At 39.1% G+C, this 18979-nt stretch overlaps 7 protein-coding genes across 7 annotated transcripts; 3 read left to right on the top strand and 4 right to left on the bottom strand.

Moving 5' to 3' along the window:
- Positions 1-643: 643 nt before the first annotated feature.
- On the top strand, positions 644-3918 carry GCK72_025453 (uncharacterized protein; the record flags this gene model as incomplete). Its single annotated transcript, XM_003103543.2, has 6 exons — positions 644-698; positions 1448-1737; positions 1781-2061; positions 2609-2747; positions 2795-3704; positions 3773-3918. The coding sequence occupies 6 exons, from the start codon at positions 644-646 to the stop codon at positions 3916-3918; spliced, it is 1821 nt and encodes a 606-aa protein (XP_003103591.2).
- A 2089-nt stretch (positions 3919-6007) lies between these two features.
- On the bottom strand, positions 6008-6300 carry GCK72_025452 (uncharacterized protein; the record flags this gene model as incomplete). The annotated part of the gene is made up of 2 exons (XM_003103639.2): positions 6008-6166; positions 6214-6300. The coding sequence occupies 2 exons, from the start codon at positions 6298-6300 to the stop codon at positions 6008-6010; spliced, it is 246 nt and encodes an 81-aa protein (XP_003103687.1).
- Positions 6301-7557: 1257 nt separating this feature from the next.
- On the bottom strand, positions 7558-8438 carry GCK72_025451 (uncharacterized protein; the record flags this gene model as incomplete). Its single annotated transcript, XM_003103574.2, has 3 exons — positions 7558-7770; positions 8021-8191; positions 8241-8438. The coding sequence occupies 3 exons, from the start codon at positions 8436-8438 to the stop codon at positions 7558-7560; spliced, it is 582 nt and encodes a 193-aa protein (XP_003103622.2).
- A 2889-nt stretch (positions 8439-11327) lies between these two features.
- GCK72_025450 (uncharacterized protein) lies at positions 11328-11620 on the bottom strand (the record flags this gene model as incomplete). The annotated part of the gene is made up of 2 exons (XM_003103675.1): positions 11328-11486; positions 11534-11620. The coding sequence occupies 2 exons, from the start codon at positions 11618-11620 to the stop codon at positions 11328-11330; spliced, it is 246 nt and encodes an 81-aa protein (XP_003103723.1).
- Positions 11621-13694: 2074 nt separating this feature from the next.
- Positions 13695-14511, bottom strand: GCK72_025449 (uncharacterized protein; the record flags this gene model as incomplete). Its single annotated transcript, XM_003103600.2, has 3 exons — positions 13695-13904; positions 14091-14261; positions 14311-14511. 3 exons carry the CDS (start codon positions 14509-14511, stop codon positions 13695-13697), a joined length of 582 nt encoding a protein of 193 aa, XP_003103648.2.
- A 511-nt stretch (positions 14512-15022) lies between these two features.
- GCK72_025448 (uncharacterized protein) lies at positions 15023-15819 on the top strand (the record flags this gene model as incomplete). The annotated part of the gene is made up of 3 exons (XM_003103607.2): positions 15023-15223; positions 15271-15441; positions 15625-15819. The coding sequence occupies 3 exons, from the start codon at positions 15023-15025 to the stop codon at positions 15817-15819; spliced, it is 567 nt and encodes a 188-aa protein (XP_003103655.2).
- Positions 15820-16108: 289 nt separating this feature from the next.
- GCK72_025447 (uncharacterized protein) lies at positions 16109-17373 on the top strand (the record flags this gene model as incomplete). Its single annotated transcript, XM_053736345.1, has 3 exons — positions 16109-16150; positions 16504-16660; positions 16841-17373. The coding sequence occupies 3 exons, from the start codon at positions 16109-16111 to the stop codon at positions 17371-17373; spliced, it is 732 nt and encodes a 243-aa protein (XP_053579911.1).
- Positions 17374-18979: the final 1606 nt, after the last annotated feature.

Genomic DNA, 18979 nt, shown 5'->3' with positions numbered 1-18979 from the left:
GGGAAGAACGCGGAGGGTGTGTTCCTGAGGGGTCAACCGGGAGGAGAAAGAATAGGAGACGCGAAGGCGGACCGGACCGTTCGCGTTTCTCGTATTCTCCTTCGTGGCCTCCTCGCTGTGTCTCAGTGCTTCACATCGACTGCCCCCTCTGGACAGCAGAAATCCCGCCGCGTTTTTGTATTTGTGTAGGACCACCAGGACCACCACCCATTTTCCAGAGTGGTCACTCGATAAAGAGACTGGTCTCTCCCAGTCGACCGAACCATGGATGAATAATCATTGGTCCACCAAATTTTTGTCCGTTTTCTCTCAGCAATACCTACGACACTCACGCCCGTGAGAGTGAAACATGAAGTACATTCTCTTATTCGTTTTGACATTTTCAACCCCATTCAATTTACTTGCCGACATGAGATGTTCTTTCAGGAACTAGTTCTACACCATTAGTTTCAAATTTTCTCAATGACATTCTTGAAACCTCACTGTTTTTTTTTCTCTCGTCTCCGACTTTTTTTTACTCCAACTGAATTTTTGGGATTTCAGTGTAGTTCTCCGTCGAATTCTATCGAATTCGTTTCCGGAGACACATCAAACGACAGTGATGGCAAGAGAGCTGAACAATCATTATATGCAAAACCCGGTAATGGACACACAATCACGTCGGGTCTTCTCACTTCAGGATTTCCCACCAATTTCAGGTAAATTTTTATTTTTAGTGTGAAACATTTTTCGGATCGAAATCACAATTAACATCATTTTTCCTTTTGTTAGTTTGCCTAAAGAACTCGCCCATACTTATCATGCAAGCCAATCTCGATTGTGACCTGGTTCGGTGTCGGTTCATATTTCGTTAAGAGTGTCAATTTTACCATTACTGGCATTTCCGCTAGGCCTGCGGACCATGAAATCAAGGCAAACCTGTCATAGGTCTCAAATATACAAACTTTTATGATCTATGTATTACTAATTTTGTTTGAAACATAGTTTAACCTTTCCTCGGTGGGCACAGGGTCAGTGTGTAGTTTTCATTAGTGCCGCATCAACTACCCGTTCCAATATAGTTCAAACTTTTTTCGATTGCATCTACGTATCGTGTCACAACTTTCACATGCCAGTAAAACGTTTCCACATCCTTGCTTCAAAATTGACCTAAAGGTTTCTTCTTCTACTTGCAAACTTTCATTTTCTATAACCAGCTGTTCTTACGTTCTCGCGTTCATGAGCCACTGCTACATTTGGATTAGAGTGTGAGACCGAGACTAGACGGGAAATGTACCTTAGTAAAACCTTATTATTAGAAAATTGGTCAGGTTGACGCAATAGGCTTAGTTATGGTTTGCGTAACACGTAAGTGTTAAGTACCCATTGTGTATTCACACATGCACTAAAGACTATGTGAATATTTAAAACAATAGAGAGGAATGACTGACTTATTATGAATATTTAGATACAACACAAGTCAATAATCACATTGGAAACAACTACGGAGGTAACAACTTCCAAGGAAACGGCATCATTGGAAGCAGCAACAACTCATCACTTGTGTCAAACAGCTATCAAAATAATCACAATGTGATTCCAACCTATTTTGGAGGACCGTTAATGGGACAGCCTGCTGAGCAACCGCAGAGCATCAAAGGACACGGAATTCTGACTTGGCTATCATCGAAAGCTGGACTCATCACCACTGCAGATGGAACTGTAATTTCGTTCCAGTCAAAGGAATTCTGCGATCAGGTTTGTAGCAGCATAACTCTAAATCCCAAAAATTGACTTACAGAATCTAAATGATCTCCTTCAAGTTCTTCGTGTCGGGTTCACTTTGAAATACCATGCAATCCTCACTGATGGAAACCAATACACGGCCAACCAAGTCAGTCCGTTATTTGGAGAGGAAGCGACTGAGGTCTTCAAGAACTCAAAGGAAGTCGATTTGGAGGCGGCCAACCCAAATCCACCAAATGCAAAGGACGCATATTCATCTGCACTTGAGAAAACTGCCTACCACGCTCTTCTCAGCACCTTCCAAAGAAACGGAATTCACAAGATCCAGTTGAGCAGGTGTGACTCCTTTTTTAAATGGTTTGTAGATAGGGATAGGAATATACAGTACCGACCAAAACATATATCATATTTTGCCTTTTTGAGTTGAAAATAGCCAACTTTGAGAGTATGTCATAGTGAAACTAACTGTCCCACAAAAAAACTTTTTATGGGATCAAACAGACCAAGAATAGAACTCCATTTTTGTAGTTGACAATTTGTTTGTACGGACGGTCCCTAGCAAGTTACCTCTCGATAAAGTAATTGCTCCCTCAATTGGACCAATTTCAGTGCAAAATAGTGCGATTTTTGAGCTATTGAGTTGAAATTACTATAACTCTTCATGATATGTGCATACAAAAAAGCTGTCAACTACAAAATTGGAGTACCACTCTTAATCTGTTAGATCCCATTAAAAATTATTTTGTGGGTCAGTTAATTTCACTATGACACACTCCGATATATATTTTCAACTGAAAAAGGCAAAATAACCTATGTTCTTGACCGGCACTGTAGTTTTGTCTAGAACCGGTAGTAATTTGAAAATCAATGTTAAAATTTGCAGCCTCCACTCACAAATGTCAAACTACGGGGATGACAAGCTCTACCGATATGTCGGGAGCTCTTCAATGAAACGCCGTCAATTTGTGGAGCGTCGTACCCACGTCTTCTGTCTTCAAAATGATGACACTATTACTCTACAGGTAACTAACTAACTCATCAACAGAATATCATACTAATAAATTTTCAGTACCCAGCTGTCTACCAATGTGTGGTCCTTCTCTCTTCTTTCCTATTACGACACGGAGGAGTCTCTTCGATTCAATGTTTGTACGACTTCTACGCCAGTCCAGAAATTCCTCAAAACGTCAAAGATCACGTCGGATATGATCGTCAAAACTTCCTGAACCTTCTCATCAGTCAGAATTTTGCCTTCGCAGTCTTCCCTAGTCGTGCGTATGTTTCTGCTCGCAGAAATCTGCCCGACTTTGACTACTGTGAGTTCATTGAGCAAAATTTCCCAATGTTGGCTGCACCGATTCCAATGCCGTATGAACAACAAATGCAACAACAGCCACAACTCCATCAACCACTGTTCCAACCACATCATCCAAGAGGAGTTCAACGAACTATGTCTGTCCCAATGGGGGACTCATATGGAATGACTGGACGGCCATTCAACCAAAGCTCGTCCGTTCAACATAGACCGCATCACTATAACAACCAATTCACCGCTCCAATGCCAGTCAGTAGTAGTTACCAGGCACCAGCTCCCGTCAATGGCTCCAGACAAACTTCACCACATCAAAATGATCTCTGGAGGTCTGGATCTCGTATGGGAGGATGGTTGAACAGTGTAAACAGTGTGAGCAATGCTCAAACTCGTCAACCATCTCGTGTCGGATCTCCAAGTACTTTTGATTTATACAATGACAATCAGCTATCATCTGAATTTGGAAACTTGTTGTCGTTGAGACAAAACAGTGGGAAAATCAGTACTGCAAGTCAGGTGGACGACTCTAGACTCGGAACAGAAGGATGTACCTGTGAATGCACCTGTGGACGTACAAGTGTCAATGACACAAGTTCCACCAGAAGCGCAAACGCGGGAGTCATTGGATCCTCTCGTGCACTTCCAACTATTCTTCCAGGAGTTAGCAGTAAGTTTTTTTCTTTGCAGAATTTGAATACGAAATTAACAAAAATCATCTCGTACCCTTATTTTCAGACCTCGGACTGTTGGGAAATCGTCCATTGAGCATCTCAACTTCTAGCTCTGATGACCAACCACAGGTTGCCGACAGCTACGATTTATTTGTCTCTAATGACATCCTCACCGGAAACTTTGGCCCACTTCGCTTTGGAAACTTCTAAACTTGTGCTCCAAGAGCTCAAATGTACTTTTCTGCACGCCATCTTATCAAATTTGCTATGTTAACATTTTTCTCAAAATCAATTACCCCCACCATGCATCCAAATCACTGTCATACTGCAAACATGTTTTCTATCTTGTTTAGCTTTTTCATATGTTCCCTCCCACAGAATCAAACCTTCCCAGTATTCTTCTCACGGATGTTTTAAGTATTCACGTGCCATGCAAGATTTTCCTTCCCAATAGGAAACTTCTGAACAGGTGCCATTTTTAATAGTCTATACGGTTAGTAACAAACTCTCCTCTCTCGTGACATCTCATCAAACACCCATCCATCAACCCTCTCTCAAATTTACGATTCATTCCCAACCCATCTCCCAAAGACCTTTCTCGAGTTTTTATATTTCTCATGTGTTTCTTTCTCCGTATTTGATTTATTTGTCCCCATAATTTTTCCAAACTATCTGTCATACGCTTACACACCATCTTCCTGGTTTTTGGTGAATATGTCTCATTATCCGGATATTTCCGGAATTCGGAACTGTGTATCGGTTTTCAATTCTTAATGATTACTCATTAAGTCACCAGTGCCTCTTGCTTCGATTTTGTCATTCAATTTCTTACAGTATGTGTTCTCTTCTATATTCTCATCGCTTTTTATCAGAACGGGATCTGTTACATTTTGAAATTCTCAATAGTATCAGCATTTCAGTACCGAAGTATTTTTTACACTATGTGTCTTGTCTCTTATGTCTCTCTTGTCACTTTCTGCCACCCTGCTTCCACCTTTAATTTCTCATTAAATTAATAATCCAATTCTTCAATATATCGATTAAAATATTGTATGATTAAAAAATAAGTTTTCTGACATATGTCGTGTTGTTAATAGTATTAAAGATATTGAGAGCAAAAACAATAATTACAACTTCGATGTTTCACAATTAGATCTCAAAGAAAAAAGAGAGCCAACAAACATAACAGATACCATCTTATTGAAACAATTCATCATCAGTTGTCTGTTCCTTTTTCCCAGATCGTTCAGTGGCATGATGATATCTTGTATGCAAAAGTGTTTTATCAAGATTTTCAAACTTCATTTGTTTCTAGAGCTGATATCATTTCAAAACAACCAGTAGACTTTTCTCGCATCTCGCCTGTTACAATGTCCAATTTTCACAGGTCAGAAGAATGAGAGAGAAAAACTAATGGAGCTGATGTCATTAGTTACAGTTCCGGAAAATATATCACATTTCAAAGTTTCAGTTGCAAATGTCCAATTTGAAGAGTGTGTCATAGTAAAATGTGTGTCATAGTAAAGTTAAACATGCCACAAAATAATTTTTCATGGTAGCGAACAGACCAAGAACAGAACTCCATTTTTGTACGTGAAAACTTTTTTGTATGAACGCTCCTTAAGGAGTTTTATCTGGACAAAGTAATTTCTTCCTCAATTCGACCCATTTCAGTCCAAAATAGTGCGATTTTTGAGCTGTCCACTTAAAATGACCATATTTTTTATAAATGTGTTATCCATTCTTAGAGCTCCATTTTTGTAAATGAAAAGTATATCTGCCAACATAAAAAATTCGATACTTTGATATATTTCCTGGGATGAATTTTTCAAAAAAATTGTCCCCTACTGAAAAAAAGTTCTAAGATTGGAGTAGCCAAATTTGTCTACCTTTTGGTCTTTCAGTAGCAGCTCTGTAAGTTCTCATTTTTTATTATTTTCTTAGTTTCTTGCTATTCAATACACGATTTTTGTTGAAATGTTATGATTATCAAACATGCTTCATTAATCCTTTTAAATGCAGTGGTCTGAAAAAGTTAATAAAAATTTTATTAGAAAGATTATAATATTAAATGGGTTGTCAACAGCTATACATAGTATGAGGATTTGGAAAACGGTTAGTGAATCCCAATGAGTATGACAACTACAATATAAGTTCAATGACAACATTGCAAAATTATGGAGACAGATCAAAATTATGGAGACAGATCAAAATTATGGAGACAGATCAAAATTCAAAAAAAGGAAAAAATGAGAATCACGTTATGAGATGAGTCAATGTGTTAATAAGATCGATAAACTTAACACGGGCATTTACTACAGGAGAGAAGACGTAAAAGCATGAAAACGATATCCAGCTCTTTGAAATTGCGTGTACCCAACTCTGTTTCGTTGCTCAGTTGACGTCCTCTGTGGATTAGACGCATTTGATCTACTGGTACGCCAGTTTTGTTTTTGATCTGAAAATTAATGGATTCTTTTCAGTTTTATATACTCTTGTTCTTACGTTTTCCTTAAGTTCTTGCACAGTTTGGTTGTCCTCCACCGACAGGGTAAAATCGATTCCGGAAATTGGACGGACGACAATCTGCATTTCTGAAAACGATAGTAAATAATATAAATTAGAACATTTGGAAATGCCGGGAAGTGAAGAAATAGAAGCGATTAGCATGTTCTTCTAATAGACACAATGAGGAGGCTCTTACGATTTTCTACGTCTTTTATCTCTCTCGCTCTCTATCTGTGTGACCCAGTATGTTTGTTTGGATCAATAAACATATTACTTATTAGCAAATTGATAAGATAATATAAGAAAACTGTCACGTCCTGTATGATTAAAACTGTTAATCTAAATAACACTACTAGTAGAATCTAAGAGTAGAAAAATGATAAAGAAAATGAGATAATTAGCACGAAAGAGTGACAATGCTAACCACAAAAAACACAATGAGAAAGGCTACGGGAACGTTTTCTCGGTGTGCTGAAGGGGGAGGAGACAACGGTGGCCTAAGCGGGTCCGTCTATGCGGTACGCGTCGGGTTGCGCTATCTGATGCAATAGAAGGAAGATATGCGAACCGTCGAGAGGAGGGGCAGAGATACTACACTGCAGTCATCCTGCTCTTTGCTAAAATAAACGATTTGGTGAATGTGTTTTTTGGTTTCTACTGTCCACGGAAGACAAAGGACGATGACAAAGGGAAATATTGAAAATGGCAAAGGAAAATTGGCAAAAATAATATTTTTCAATGAATATTCGATGAAAATTTTATCAACTTGAAGATTTTCAGCTCACATTCAGAGTGTTTTTTTTAACACAAAACACGTCACAGACGCGAGAAATAGTAAATTTCCAATTTTCCACTTTGAAATGGGTCCCAGCCGTACCAGTATCATAGCTTTTTACAAATTAGCAAAAAACGCGTTTCAAATTCAAAACTTCTGTCGTAAACCGCGTCACAAGAACGCCAGCATACTGAAATTTTGAATTTCGTCTAAGTCGCCCAAGACTCCTAATTTAGAGTTTTCCCATTAAAGGAAAACTCCCACAACACTCAAATCAACGAGGAAACTATCGAATCAACCTTTTAAAAGTTGTTTGCCGTAAAAACATGTTGATTTAGCACAGAATTTTATTGTGGATGAGTGGTGAGCTTTGTTACATGAATTCAATAAAATAAACATAACAATACAAGACGCGAGTAAAGTGTGTAGGTGAATAAAGCTCAATAAAAAGTGAAAACTGGGCACAAAATTACAGAAAAAGGGACACGGGGCATGTAAGTGATGAGCGAGAGAGATCAAAATCTACTTTGTCAAACAGTTCTATTTAATAGAGAATATATCATATTTCAGTCAAAACGGAGAACTTTCGTGGAGGGGCCAGCGTTCTCGTCGTCCGAATCCAAAGGGAGCCGCCGTTTTCCGTTATTCAGATTGTTGGAGAGGCTGCAGGAGTCTGAACGTCCAGATAATGGGGTGACTGGCTCAAATACACGTGGCATTTCAAGACCATCGGCAAACTTGTCGAGTCGAATTCGGGCCTGTTTTCCGGAGATATCGGTCTGGAAAGGAATAAAAATTAGAATAGGCTCTTTGTGAGGTCAATAGTATTTTATAGCTTTCCAACAGGGATGTGCGGAATGGAAATCGAAAATTGCGAATGTTTCCGATTTCCGGAATCAATTTTGAGAAATAAAAATGTTTCCGAAATTTCCGAAAAGAACCTTGGAAAGTTCCGAATTCCGATGTTTTCGAAAATTTCAGTTCCGCCCATCCCTGCTATCAACTTTGATTATATGTGATATTACTTACCGGGTAGATACGACAGAGAATGTGATATCCTCCCGCTTCTCTGTGAATAAACCGGCAATTGTTGAACAATGGGATGTATTCATCATTGGAATCCACGACCGTAGTACGTCCCACAACGATTAGACGGAGGTCTTTGCCCATGAAGCGGCTGACGGTCTTGGTGAGGTCTGCCTGAAAAAGATAAACTAAATGTGTGAAAAGCTCCTGCTGGTAAACTTACGAAAGTCCACTTGAAAACGTAAATCTGGCACATCGCTGCCGAGGAGACTGCCGGGTGTTGGCCTTTGGGGTTGGTTGGACCAATGAAGATAGTGGCGACTGGATAATTCCATCTGGTGTATTCTTGCTGGACGGTCACATGGGTTGGCACAGAGAAAATGTTGGATCTAATTGTAGTTTCTCCGGAGGTTGACGACATGTCTGGATATTGGAAAAATTCATTGCAAAAATAATAGGCAAGAGTTAAGAACTGATAGTTAACGAAATAAAACAGGAGAAAAGATAAACAAAAGAATAGAAATATAATAAAATAGAAATCGCAAACAACTAACCGGATGTGTTTGTCTCGCATTAGAATAATTATCGATTCACTGTCAAAGAGCGATCGCCACGTATTGGGAAGTGAGAGAGGATGCGCCAGGGGAGACGCAGAGTGACAAAAGACTACACAAAGGTCAGTGTGCGCGGGGTGCGCTAGAGCGATCTTGCTGTCTGGAAAAAAGAAATACGAGATAAAATGGAAGATAATGTTCCAAAATGAGAAAATGATTGAGAAGGCGATCTGAGAGTCAATGAATAAACGTCTGTGAGTGTATGGTGTTTTTTCACGTTGTTGCGCGCGGTCAATTTTTGGCTCTATTGGCAAAGAATGGTCTCAACCGCAAAGAACGGTCCCAACCGCAAAGAATGGTCCCAACCGCAAAGAATGGTCCCAAAATTTTGGGTGACCCAAATTTCCGAATTACATGGTCCCTACCGCAAAGAATGGTCCTTCAAAATTGATACGAAAAACTTTTCACCATTCTCTTAGGCTTAGGTTTTTTAGAAATTGGAGAAAAAATTGACAAAACCGGTTATTAATCGTATTTGTCAATTTTTTCCCAATTTTCAAGAAACCTAAGCCTAGGAGAATGGTGAAAAGTTTTCCGTATCAATTTTGAGGGACCATTCTTTGCGGTTGGGACCATGTAATTCGGAAATTTGTGTCACCCAAAATTTTGGGACCATTCTTTGCGGTAGGGACCATGTAATTCTTTGGGACCGTTCTTTTATTTTTTGGGACCGTTCTTTGCGGTTGGGACCATTCTTTGCCAATAGAGCCCAATTTTTTTGCCCATGGTTAATTCCGAAATGGCACAGTTATAATATTCCCTTTTGTGTCTCAACTTCTGTTTCCTTTTCGGAGAAAATTATGCAAGATGCGATTGGAAGAAGAACACGTTGCAACTGATATGAAAAGTAAAGAGAGCTGAAAAGAAATCAAAAAACATTTATTTAGTCTTGATAAATTTAAAACGATTAAAAAGTGCATCAAAAGTTTAAAGTGATGTTGTATCATATTACAATGAGAAAGATTTTGGTGGTGGACTCCAAGCCTAAAACATGTTCGGCTTAAAGTTTACTTCAAATATGCACGACCGAAAATTTGGCTAATTGAAACGGAAGGAATAATTTTTTGCGGGTGGATTCTTTTTATATACAGCAAAAGTATATTAAGTTTTGCTTTTTTCAGTTGAAAATGATCAATTTTGAGAGTGTGTCATAGTAAAACTAATTGTCCCACAAAATAACTTTTTATGGGATCGAACAGACCAAGAGTAGAACTCCATTTTTGCAGTTTACAACTTTTTTGATGGACACTTCCTAGCAAGATGAATATAGACAAAGTGATTTCTCCCTCAAATCGACCCATTTCACATGAAATGATCGCGAATTGAGATGCCTGGTTTTGGCGCATTATATTTTCAAACGAACAACCATGCAAAAGTAAAATGTTTCTGAAAATATTGTGTTTTGTGCTATCATAATTTTTGAGAAAATTGAATGTTTGAAAAATAGATGAGAAACGTTTTCCGCGAACTTCGAACCTTGATAACTTGCTTCAATCTAACTCAAAATAGAAGATCTAAAAAATTTATGACACTAATTTCAATCAATTTCTACAGTTAGAATTTTTTATGCGGTTTTTACGTTCTGGAGAAAAAATGTTATTTCGTTTCTAATTTCATATTATTAAAGTTTGTAGCATTTTTATGTTATTGTTTTCTAAACAAGAAGAGTTTAGCTTTCTTTCATTTTTTAGATCTTTCATTTTGATTTAAATTGAAGCATGTTATCAAGGTTCGAAGTTCGCGGAAAACGTTTTTCATCTTTTTTTTTTTCAAAAATTCAATTTTCTTAAAAACTATGATAGCACAAAACACAATATTTTCAGAAACATTTTGTTTTTGGATGGGTGTTCGTTTGAAAATGTAATGCGCCAAAACCAGGCATATCAATTCGCGATCATTCTATGTCAGTGCGAAATAATGCGATTTTTGAGCTGTCGACTTAAAATTACTATAACTCTCTAGAAAGTGCTCGTACAGAAAAGTTGTGCACTGCGAAAACGGAGTACTATTCTTGATCTGTTTGATCTTTTGAAAGGTTTTTTTGAGGGACAGTTAGTTTTATTATGACAAACTCTCAAAGTTATTGTAGTTGACTCTTTTTTTGTGGGATCAACGTGTTTGAGTTTTTATCGGACGGTGTAGAGTATCTTTAAATATCCATTTTTGTAATTGAAAGCTTTTTTGTAAGATGCATGCAAAAAAAGTTGTCAACTACAAAAATGGAGATCTAAAAATAGTGTACACAGTCAAATAAAAACGTAAGCACGTCGAATAATTTTCACTTCCGTTAATTTGGATACTTGGAACGGAAGTAAGAATTAGTGCTTACATTTTCAGTTGACTGTGTACACCATTTCTGAATCTCCATTTGTAGTACGTCTTCCAGGATTGATGTCTTCCAATATAAAACATTTCAATATTTTGATATCTGTAATGGAAAAAAATGAAAATGGCCTGGAAACATTTGCGAAAGTTTTATTAGAAACATATTAATTATAAGTAGGTTGTCAATAAACACAAGTATGACATGACAAATTGAAAAACAGTTAGTGAATATCAAGGGGTATGATGACAACATTACAAATTTGATGACAATATAGCGAAAATTTCTAAGATCGAACGAAATTCAAATAGCGACGAGGAAAAATGGGGATCCCGTTACGAGATAAGTCACTGAGTTAATGAGATCATTAAACTTAACACGAGCACTTTTTACAGGAGAGAAGACGTATGTTCATGATAACCATATCCATCTCTTTGAAGTTACATGTCCCCAACTCTGCTTCGTCGTACAGTAAACGTCCTCTGTGACTGAGAAACATTTCATCCACTTTTATGCGAGTTTTTTTTTCGAGCTGAAAATTAATTGGTACCTTTTGGTTTTCGATACTATGGTTCTTACCATTTCTTTGAGTTCTAGCACAGTTTGATTGTCCTCAACCGACAGGGTGAAATCGATTCTGGAATTTGAACGGACGACAATCTTCATTTCTGAAAATAGTAGTAGATTCTATAAATTAGAACATTTAGAAATGTCGAAAAGTTGAGACATAGAAACTATTAGCATGTTCTTTTAATACACACAATGAGGAGGCTCTGTCGATTTTCTACGTCTTCTCTCTCTCTTTCTCGCTTTCTATTTTAGTGACCCCGTATATTTGCTTGAATCAATAAACGCACTACTAATTAGCAAATTGATAAGATAATATAAGAAAACAGTCACGTTCTGTATTATCAAAACTGTTAATCTGAGTAAAGCTAATAGTAGAATCTAAGAGTTGAAAAAAAAGAATGAAAATGAGGTAATTAGCATAAAAGAGCGACGATGACCACAAGAAACACAATGAGAGGACCTACCGGAACGTTTTCTCGGTGTGCAGAAGGGGGAGGAGACAACGGTAGCCTAAGCGGGTCCGTTTATGCGGTACGCGTCTGGTTGCGCTATCTGACGATTTGGTGGAAATTGTTCTTTGGTTTCTACTTTCTAAGGAATACGCGGAACGATGGCAAAAGAAAACTTTAACGGTAACAAAGGAAAATTGACAGAAGTTTAGGTTTTTTAAATGAAAATTTGATGACAAATTGATCAAATTTGAGATGTTTAGCTCAAAATGTAGTTTTCTAATTCAAAACACGTCCCAAGCGCGCCAACATCATAATTCTGGACAAATTAGCGAAAAAGCGCGTTTCAGGCGCACCAGACGTCTCAAATTCAGACATTCTGTTGGAAACAGCGAAAAAAACGCCAACAAACTGAACATTTGAATTTAAAAAACACGTCTGAGGCGCCCCACCTAATTTTGAGTTTTTTCTTCAGGTTTTTTGTCATTTTGAGTTTTTCCTCCGAAAGTAATTTTTCGCCACATGATTTAAACTGTTAATCTGAATTAAACTAATAGTAGAATCTAAAACCAGAAAAGAAAAAGAGGTAATTAGCATAAAAGAGTGACGAAGAGAGTGCTGACCACAAGAAACAAATTGAGAGGGGCTACGGGAACGTTCTATCGATGTGGAGAAGAGGGAGGAGACAACGGTGGTCTAAGCGGGTCCGCCTTTGCGGTACGCGTCTGGTTGCGATATCTGATGCAATAGAAGGAAGATATGCAAACTGTCGAGGAGGATCAGAGATACTACGCTGTTGTCATGCTGCTCTTTGTTGCGATAAACAATTTGGTGAATGTGTTTTTTGGTTTCTACTCTCAAAAAAATACAAAGGACGATAAGAAAGGAAAACATTCTTCATGAGTCACTACATTAAAGTCGACGAGGAAACTATAGAACCCACCTAAAAAATGTTTGCACCCTATTTATTTTTTTTTAACCTTTTGATTGTTACATGAAAGCTTTGTTACATGAATTCAATGAAATAAACATAAGAATAAAAGACACGAGTAAGAAGTGGGGTTTTAAAAAGTTGATAAAAAGCAAAAACTGTACACAAAATCGCAGAGGAAGAGACACTGGACATAAAAGTGATAAACAAGAGAGATCAGTATGAGTTTTGACAGAAAATTGTATTCTATAGAGAATTAAAACACGTCCCAGGCGCATCAGCATCATAATTTTGGACAAATTAGCACTTCAGGCGCACCAGATGTCTGAAATTCAGAACTTCTGTTGGAAACCGCATCAAAAAACGCCAGCAAACTAAAATTTTGATTTTTGGAAAACACGTCTGAGGCGCCCAGACTCCTAATATCGAGTTTTCCCTTTAGGTTCTTTTGTCATTTTAAGTTTTTTCTCCGAAGGAAAACTCTCACCACACTAAAATCGACATGGAAACCATCGAATCCACTTTCTAAATAATCTTTGTCCTAAAAACATGTTGATTTAGCTAAAACTTTTATTGTGGATGAGTAGTGGGCTTTGACACATGAATTTATTAAAATAAATATTACAATAAAAGACGCGAGTAAGAAGTGGGGGCTTAAAAATTGACTTTAAAAAAACAAAAACTGTGTACAATATCGCAGAGGAAGAGACACGTGATATGAAAGCGATAAGCTGGAGAGATCAGTATGAGTTTTGACAAAAATTGTACTTTATAGAGAATTTATCATGTATCAGTCGAAACGGAGAACTTTCTCGGGGGTGTTCTCATCGTCCGAATCAACGGTGAACCGCCGTTTGCCACTTTTGCGGTTGAAGGAGTTGCCGCGGGAGTTTTTACGTCCTGATGGTTGTTGAGTGGCTGGCTTCTGTACTTCTGGCGTTTCAAGATCATCGACGAATTTGTCAAGTCTGATTCGGGCCTCTTTTCCGGAGATGTCGGTCTGGAAGGGGAAACAAATTAGAAAAGGTTCATTGTGAGTGTAGATTGGCGTCAGCAGAATCTACTAGTTATCAACAAGGGATGTGCGGAACGGTAATTGGGAATGCCAAAATTTCCGAAATTTCGGAAGAGTTCCAAATTCCGCAGATCCCTGGTATCAACTCTAATTATATGTAATTCAACATACCGGTAAGATACGACAGAGAACGTGATATCCTCCAACTTCTCTGTGAATGAAGCGGCAATTGTTGAACAACGGGATGTATTTATCATTGGAATCCACGACCGTCTTACATCCCACAACAATAAGACGGAGGTCTTTACCCATGAAGCGACTGACGGTCTTGGTGAGCTCTTTCTGAAAAGTATAAACTGAATATGTGAGAAATTCCTGATAATAAACTTACGAAATTCTTCTTGAAAACTAAAATCCGGCACATCGCTGCCAAAGAGATTGCCGGGTGTTGACCTTTGGGGTTAGTTGGACCAATGAAGATAGTGGCGACTGGAAAATGATGTTTATGGAACTCTGGCTGCGGGGTCAGATGGGTTGGGACCGAGAGAATGTTGGATCTGATTGAAGGTTCTTCGGAGGCGGTCGACGACATGTCTGGAAATTGAAAAAATGTATTAAAGAAGTAATAGGCAAGAACTGATTCTTAACAAAATAAAACTGGAGAAAAGGAGCAAGTTGAAAAATGAAATAGCAAACAACTGAACAGATGTGTTTGTTTTGCATTAGAATAATTATCGATCCAGGGTCAAACAGCGATCGCCACGTATGAGAAAGTGAGAGAGGATGCGTCTGGGGAGACGCAGAGTGATGAGAGACTGCACAAAGGTCAAAGGAGGAAGAGGGGACAGTGTATGCGGGGTGCGCTACAGTGACCTGGCTGTTGTGAGACGCGTACGCGTCTGTACGCGCGTACGCGTGTGCGTGTATAGAGCCATTTTTTCACGTTTTTGCGTGGTCAATTTTTTTTCGCCCATTTTTTTCTTTCTCACTCATAATGTTCCCTTTTGTGTCTCAACTATTGGTTTTTTCCGTCGTAAATTCTCAACTATTGCTTTTTCCGTCGAAAATTTTTCAACACAGAAAAAGAAATCTTATTCTTCCAGATGTCATCGCGCTCGGTAGAATCTGACCGCTCCTACGCATATAGTATGCTGAGTCACGTGACACCCCGGACTGAGAGATGCCGAAACTTTGAACAAGACCCACTTGCCAAGATCTTCATCGGTCCCACCATTTCAAAGGGCCGGAGTCCTGCTATCTCCTTTGCCTCCATGGTGCCACTTCTTGTCTACACGTCCAGCTTCGTAAGTCTTTTCAGGAAATTAAAAAAATTCAATCGAAAATATTTTAGAATGAACTCTCTAAGATGATCTCTCGTTACATGGGATCCGCCCGTCGATTGGTAATTGTTGGTCGAACCCTTACGACGGATTATAATGATCGGTACATCCCGTTGTTCAACAATTGCCGCTTCATTCACAGAGAAGTTGGAGGATATCACGTTCTCTGTCGTATCTACCCGGTAAGTTATATCACATAAAAAGTCATTTCATTCACAGAGAAGTTAGGGATTACCACGTGCTCTTTTGTATCTATCGAGTTAGTGATACTATAGGAAATTATTGTTAATGATTGTAGATTTCTCTGACATATTTCAAAACACAACAATATTCATAGTTGGCATAATCGAACCATTATTTTCCAGGACGATGTGTCAGGGTGTGAGGCGCGAGTCCGGCTCGATAAGTGCTCGGAAGCGTTGGAAAAAGGCGGAAGTTGGGAGCAGCCACTTGGAGCTACGAGTCAAAACCTGAAAGATATCAAAAGCGACGAGCTCTTCGACTTCGAGGAGGAAGACAAGCGGAAGCCTGCAAAGGGACACCGTCGCTCCAGAAATTAGAAATCTCCTTCTCCCCAAATCACACATCTTCACTCCACATTTCTTCATTCAACATTTATTGTTTTGTTATTCCTTAATTATCAACTGCCTCTTCTTCTCAATAATTATCAACTGGCTCTTCTTTTCAAATCGAACCCCTCCCCTCGTCTCCAATGATACGATCAGATATAACGATTGCTCTGTTCCAACCCATGTCCACAACCACCCAGCCAGAATTCTACATATCTCATCTTCCAGTGGGCTTTGTATTCTTCAAATCAACCTTCAAGGCCAACACGCGGCAGTGTCCATGGCAGCGATGTGTCCGGTTTTAGTTATTAAGAAGAATTTCGTAAGTTAAATAGTAGGAGCTTTTCACATTTTCAATTTATCCTTTTCAGGCAGCGTTCACCAAGACCGTCAGTCGCTTCATGGGTAAAAACCACCGTCTAATTATTGTGTGACCTAGTATAGCCGTATCTTCCACCTCCGAAAAACCTACGATCAGATCCAACATTATTTCTGTTCCAACCCATGTGACCTTCCACAAGTCTCATCAGCCAGTCTCCTCTATCTTCATTGTCCAACCAACCCCAAAGGCTAAACACCCGGCAGTCTCCATGGCAGCGATGTTTCCGATTATAGATTCAACAAGAATTGTGTAAGTTATTGGATCTTTTCACTTATTCAGTATATCTTTTTCAGGCAGAGCTCATCAAGGCCGTCAGTCGCTATGGCCTCCGTCTAGTCGTTGTGGGACGTAGTACGGCCGTGGATTCCAATAATGAGTACATCCCGTTGCTTCAACAACTTCATTCACAGAGAAGTTGGAGGATATCACGTTTTCTGTCGTATCTACCCGGTAAGTTAAATTACATTGTCAAAAAGTGAGGTTAACAAAAAATAAAGTGGGAAGTGAATATCTGTAACGAAATTTCCAGAAGAGCTGAAAGAAAAACAGTTCATTCAAGAGAAAGATACTACTGCCCTTTTTGTTTTTGTCTCAAATCTTTTCCTATAGCCTCATTTTTCTATTTTTCAGCTCATCTACGATCTGAAGTTTGCTTACCCTGTGGCATGTCAGGAGTTGGAATCATTGCTGCTGGTGTTGCCAAAGGAAATGCGGACCATATCACGGTCTCTGGACATGCCGGAGGTACTGGTGCGTCGAGTTGGACTGGTATCAAACACACCGGATTGCCATGGGAGTTGGGAGTTGCTGAGGCAACTCATCAAGTTCTCACAATGAACAATCTTCGTTCTCGTGTCGTCCTTCAAGCTGATGGTCAAATCCGTACTGGTCGTAATGTCTTGATTGCCGCACTTCTTCCATCTGATGAGTTCGGAATGTCCACCGCCCCACTCATCGTTCTTGGATGCACGATGATGAGAAAGTGTCATTTCAACACTTGCCCAGTCGGAGTTGTCACACAGGATCCTATTCTCCGTGTCAAGTTCGAAGGAAAACCAAAACACGTTGTCCACTACATGTTCATGGTTTTTGAAGACTCTCCAAGCTTGGTCTCAAGAAGTTGTACGAAGCCGTTGGTCGCACGGACCTTCAGAGATCGATAAAGTCTTCAGTGAGAACGGACACAACAAGATCTTTGACAACGAGATTATCACTAATCTACTTTCGGTATCAGAATCTCAAAGGAGATCTCAAAGAGATATGGAGAGTTGGGACGGGAAGGATTTCGTTCCATCACTATAAACTTGAAGGGATACGCTGGACAATAGTTGGGAGCATTCTTGGCCAAACGAGTCAGTGACTACGTCGGAAAGTGTATCTCCGGTGGAAAGATTGTTGTCTTCCCCCGAAAACGCCTCATACAAGTCGCAGGAAAACTCCATCATTGGAAGCGCCGCTTTGTACGGAGCTACATCTGGAAAAGGCTGAAGCTGGTCGAAAAGACCGAGACCATCAGAACCATTGAATGTGATCTCTGCATTCTTGCCATGAAATTCGTTGGACCCGAGAAGACTGTCTTCGAAGAGCTCAACTTGAAGACGGAGCCACGTTCCAACATCCTCACACCAACAGACAAGTACGACTCGGAAATCGCCAAAGTAGTTACTAAATCACAATTGTGTCAACTCTCATATTATATTTTTAGGTCTTCGCTGCTGGTGACTGCCGTCGGGGGACAATCTGTCGTTGTGTGGGCTATCCATGAAGACGACAAGCTGCTCGCCAAGTTGATGAGCATTTAATGGGAAAGACGACGTTATGTGGACCAGGAGGAATTGTCTCCGCTCCTATTCAGCAAAAGAACGCTGTCTGAGTCTGTTCTATTAGTTCAAACTTATCTGTTGTAAATTCTTATTGTTTTTAATCTATCAAGTGTTGTAGCTTGATATCTAGCAATCGTAAACACCCGTCAAATTATTTAACTTTTCTAATTATTGTATCTACTCCCTCTCAACCCAACCCATCCTATGTCCCATTGTCATAATGAAACTTATTGAGTTTCACTTTTTTTGTGAATATAAATAATTGAGTATTAAAATTTGTTGAGTCAGCAAATGATTTCCAGTTTCATACTGAACTTGAAAAGTACAGACTATTTCGAGATCATTTTTCTGAATAGAATTTATTAATTTTTATAAAAAAAGTCCCCCACTTTGTACTGGTGGGGGGTCATTGTTTCACACCAAAATAGAAGTAGAGCCCCCCGCCGTGAGGAAAAAGCCCCCACCTGTTTTGTACTGGGTGGGGGGCTCTTCCTAGGTAAATTTCAACGTGGGGGACTCTACTGATGTGGGGGGCGATAAGTAAAGAATCCCGAATATATTAATCAATATAAAAAATTACACACACACAATGAAGAAAATGCTAGAAATTGAAAGATCTGGTTGTTTTTTCGTTACCAAGTTGTTTGGTGATTTGTGGCATACTAGTTGTCAACGGGAATGTTTTGGCAGGCCCTAAGTAGATATTACAAGAAATTTGTGAACTCATTTCATTGAATTGAATTTTTGTGAAGTTTTCGATTCAGGCAAAGCGCCAAATAACATTTTTGTTTGAATCAAATGAACAGGTTTGGTCTGCCCCGTTTTGAAGTTGTCGAAAATTTAACATTTAGAAGAAAGAGTTTGTGTCAATGCACAACACAGTGGGCAAAAATCACTGATACAATTCCAAAAAGCCTAGAAATTGCTTGTTGAGAAAATGGGATAG

This window comes from Caenorhabditis remanei, chromosome X, assembly GCF_010183535.1.
Source record: "Caenorhabditis remanei strain PX506 chromosome X, whole genome shotgun sequence".
NCBI classification, from domain to species: Eukaryota; Metazoa; Nematoda; class Chromadorea; order Rhabditida; family Rhabditidae; genus Caenorhabditis; species Caenorhabditis remanei.
This window is presented reverse-complemented; position numbering and strand designations above follow the sequence as displayed.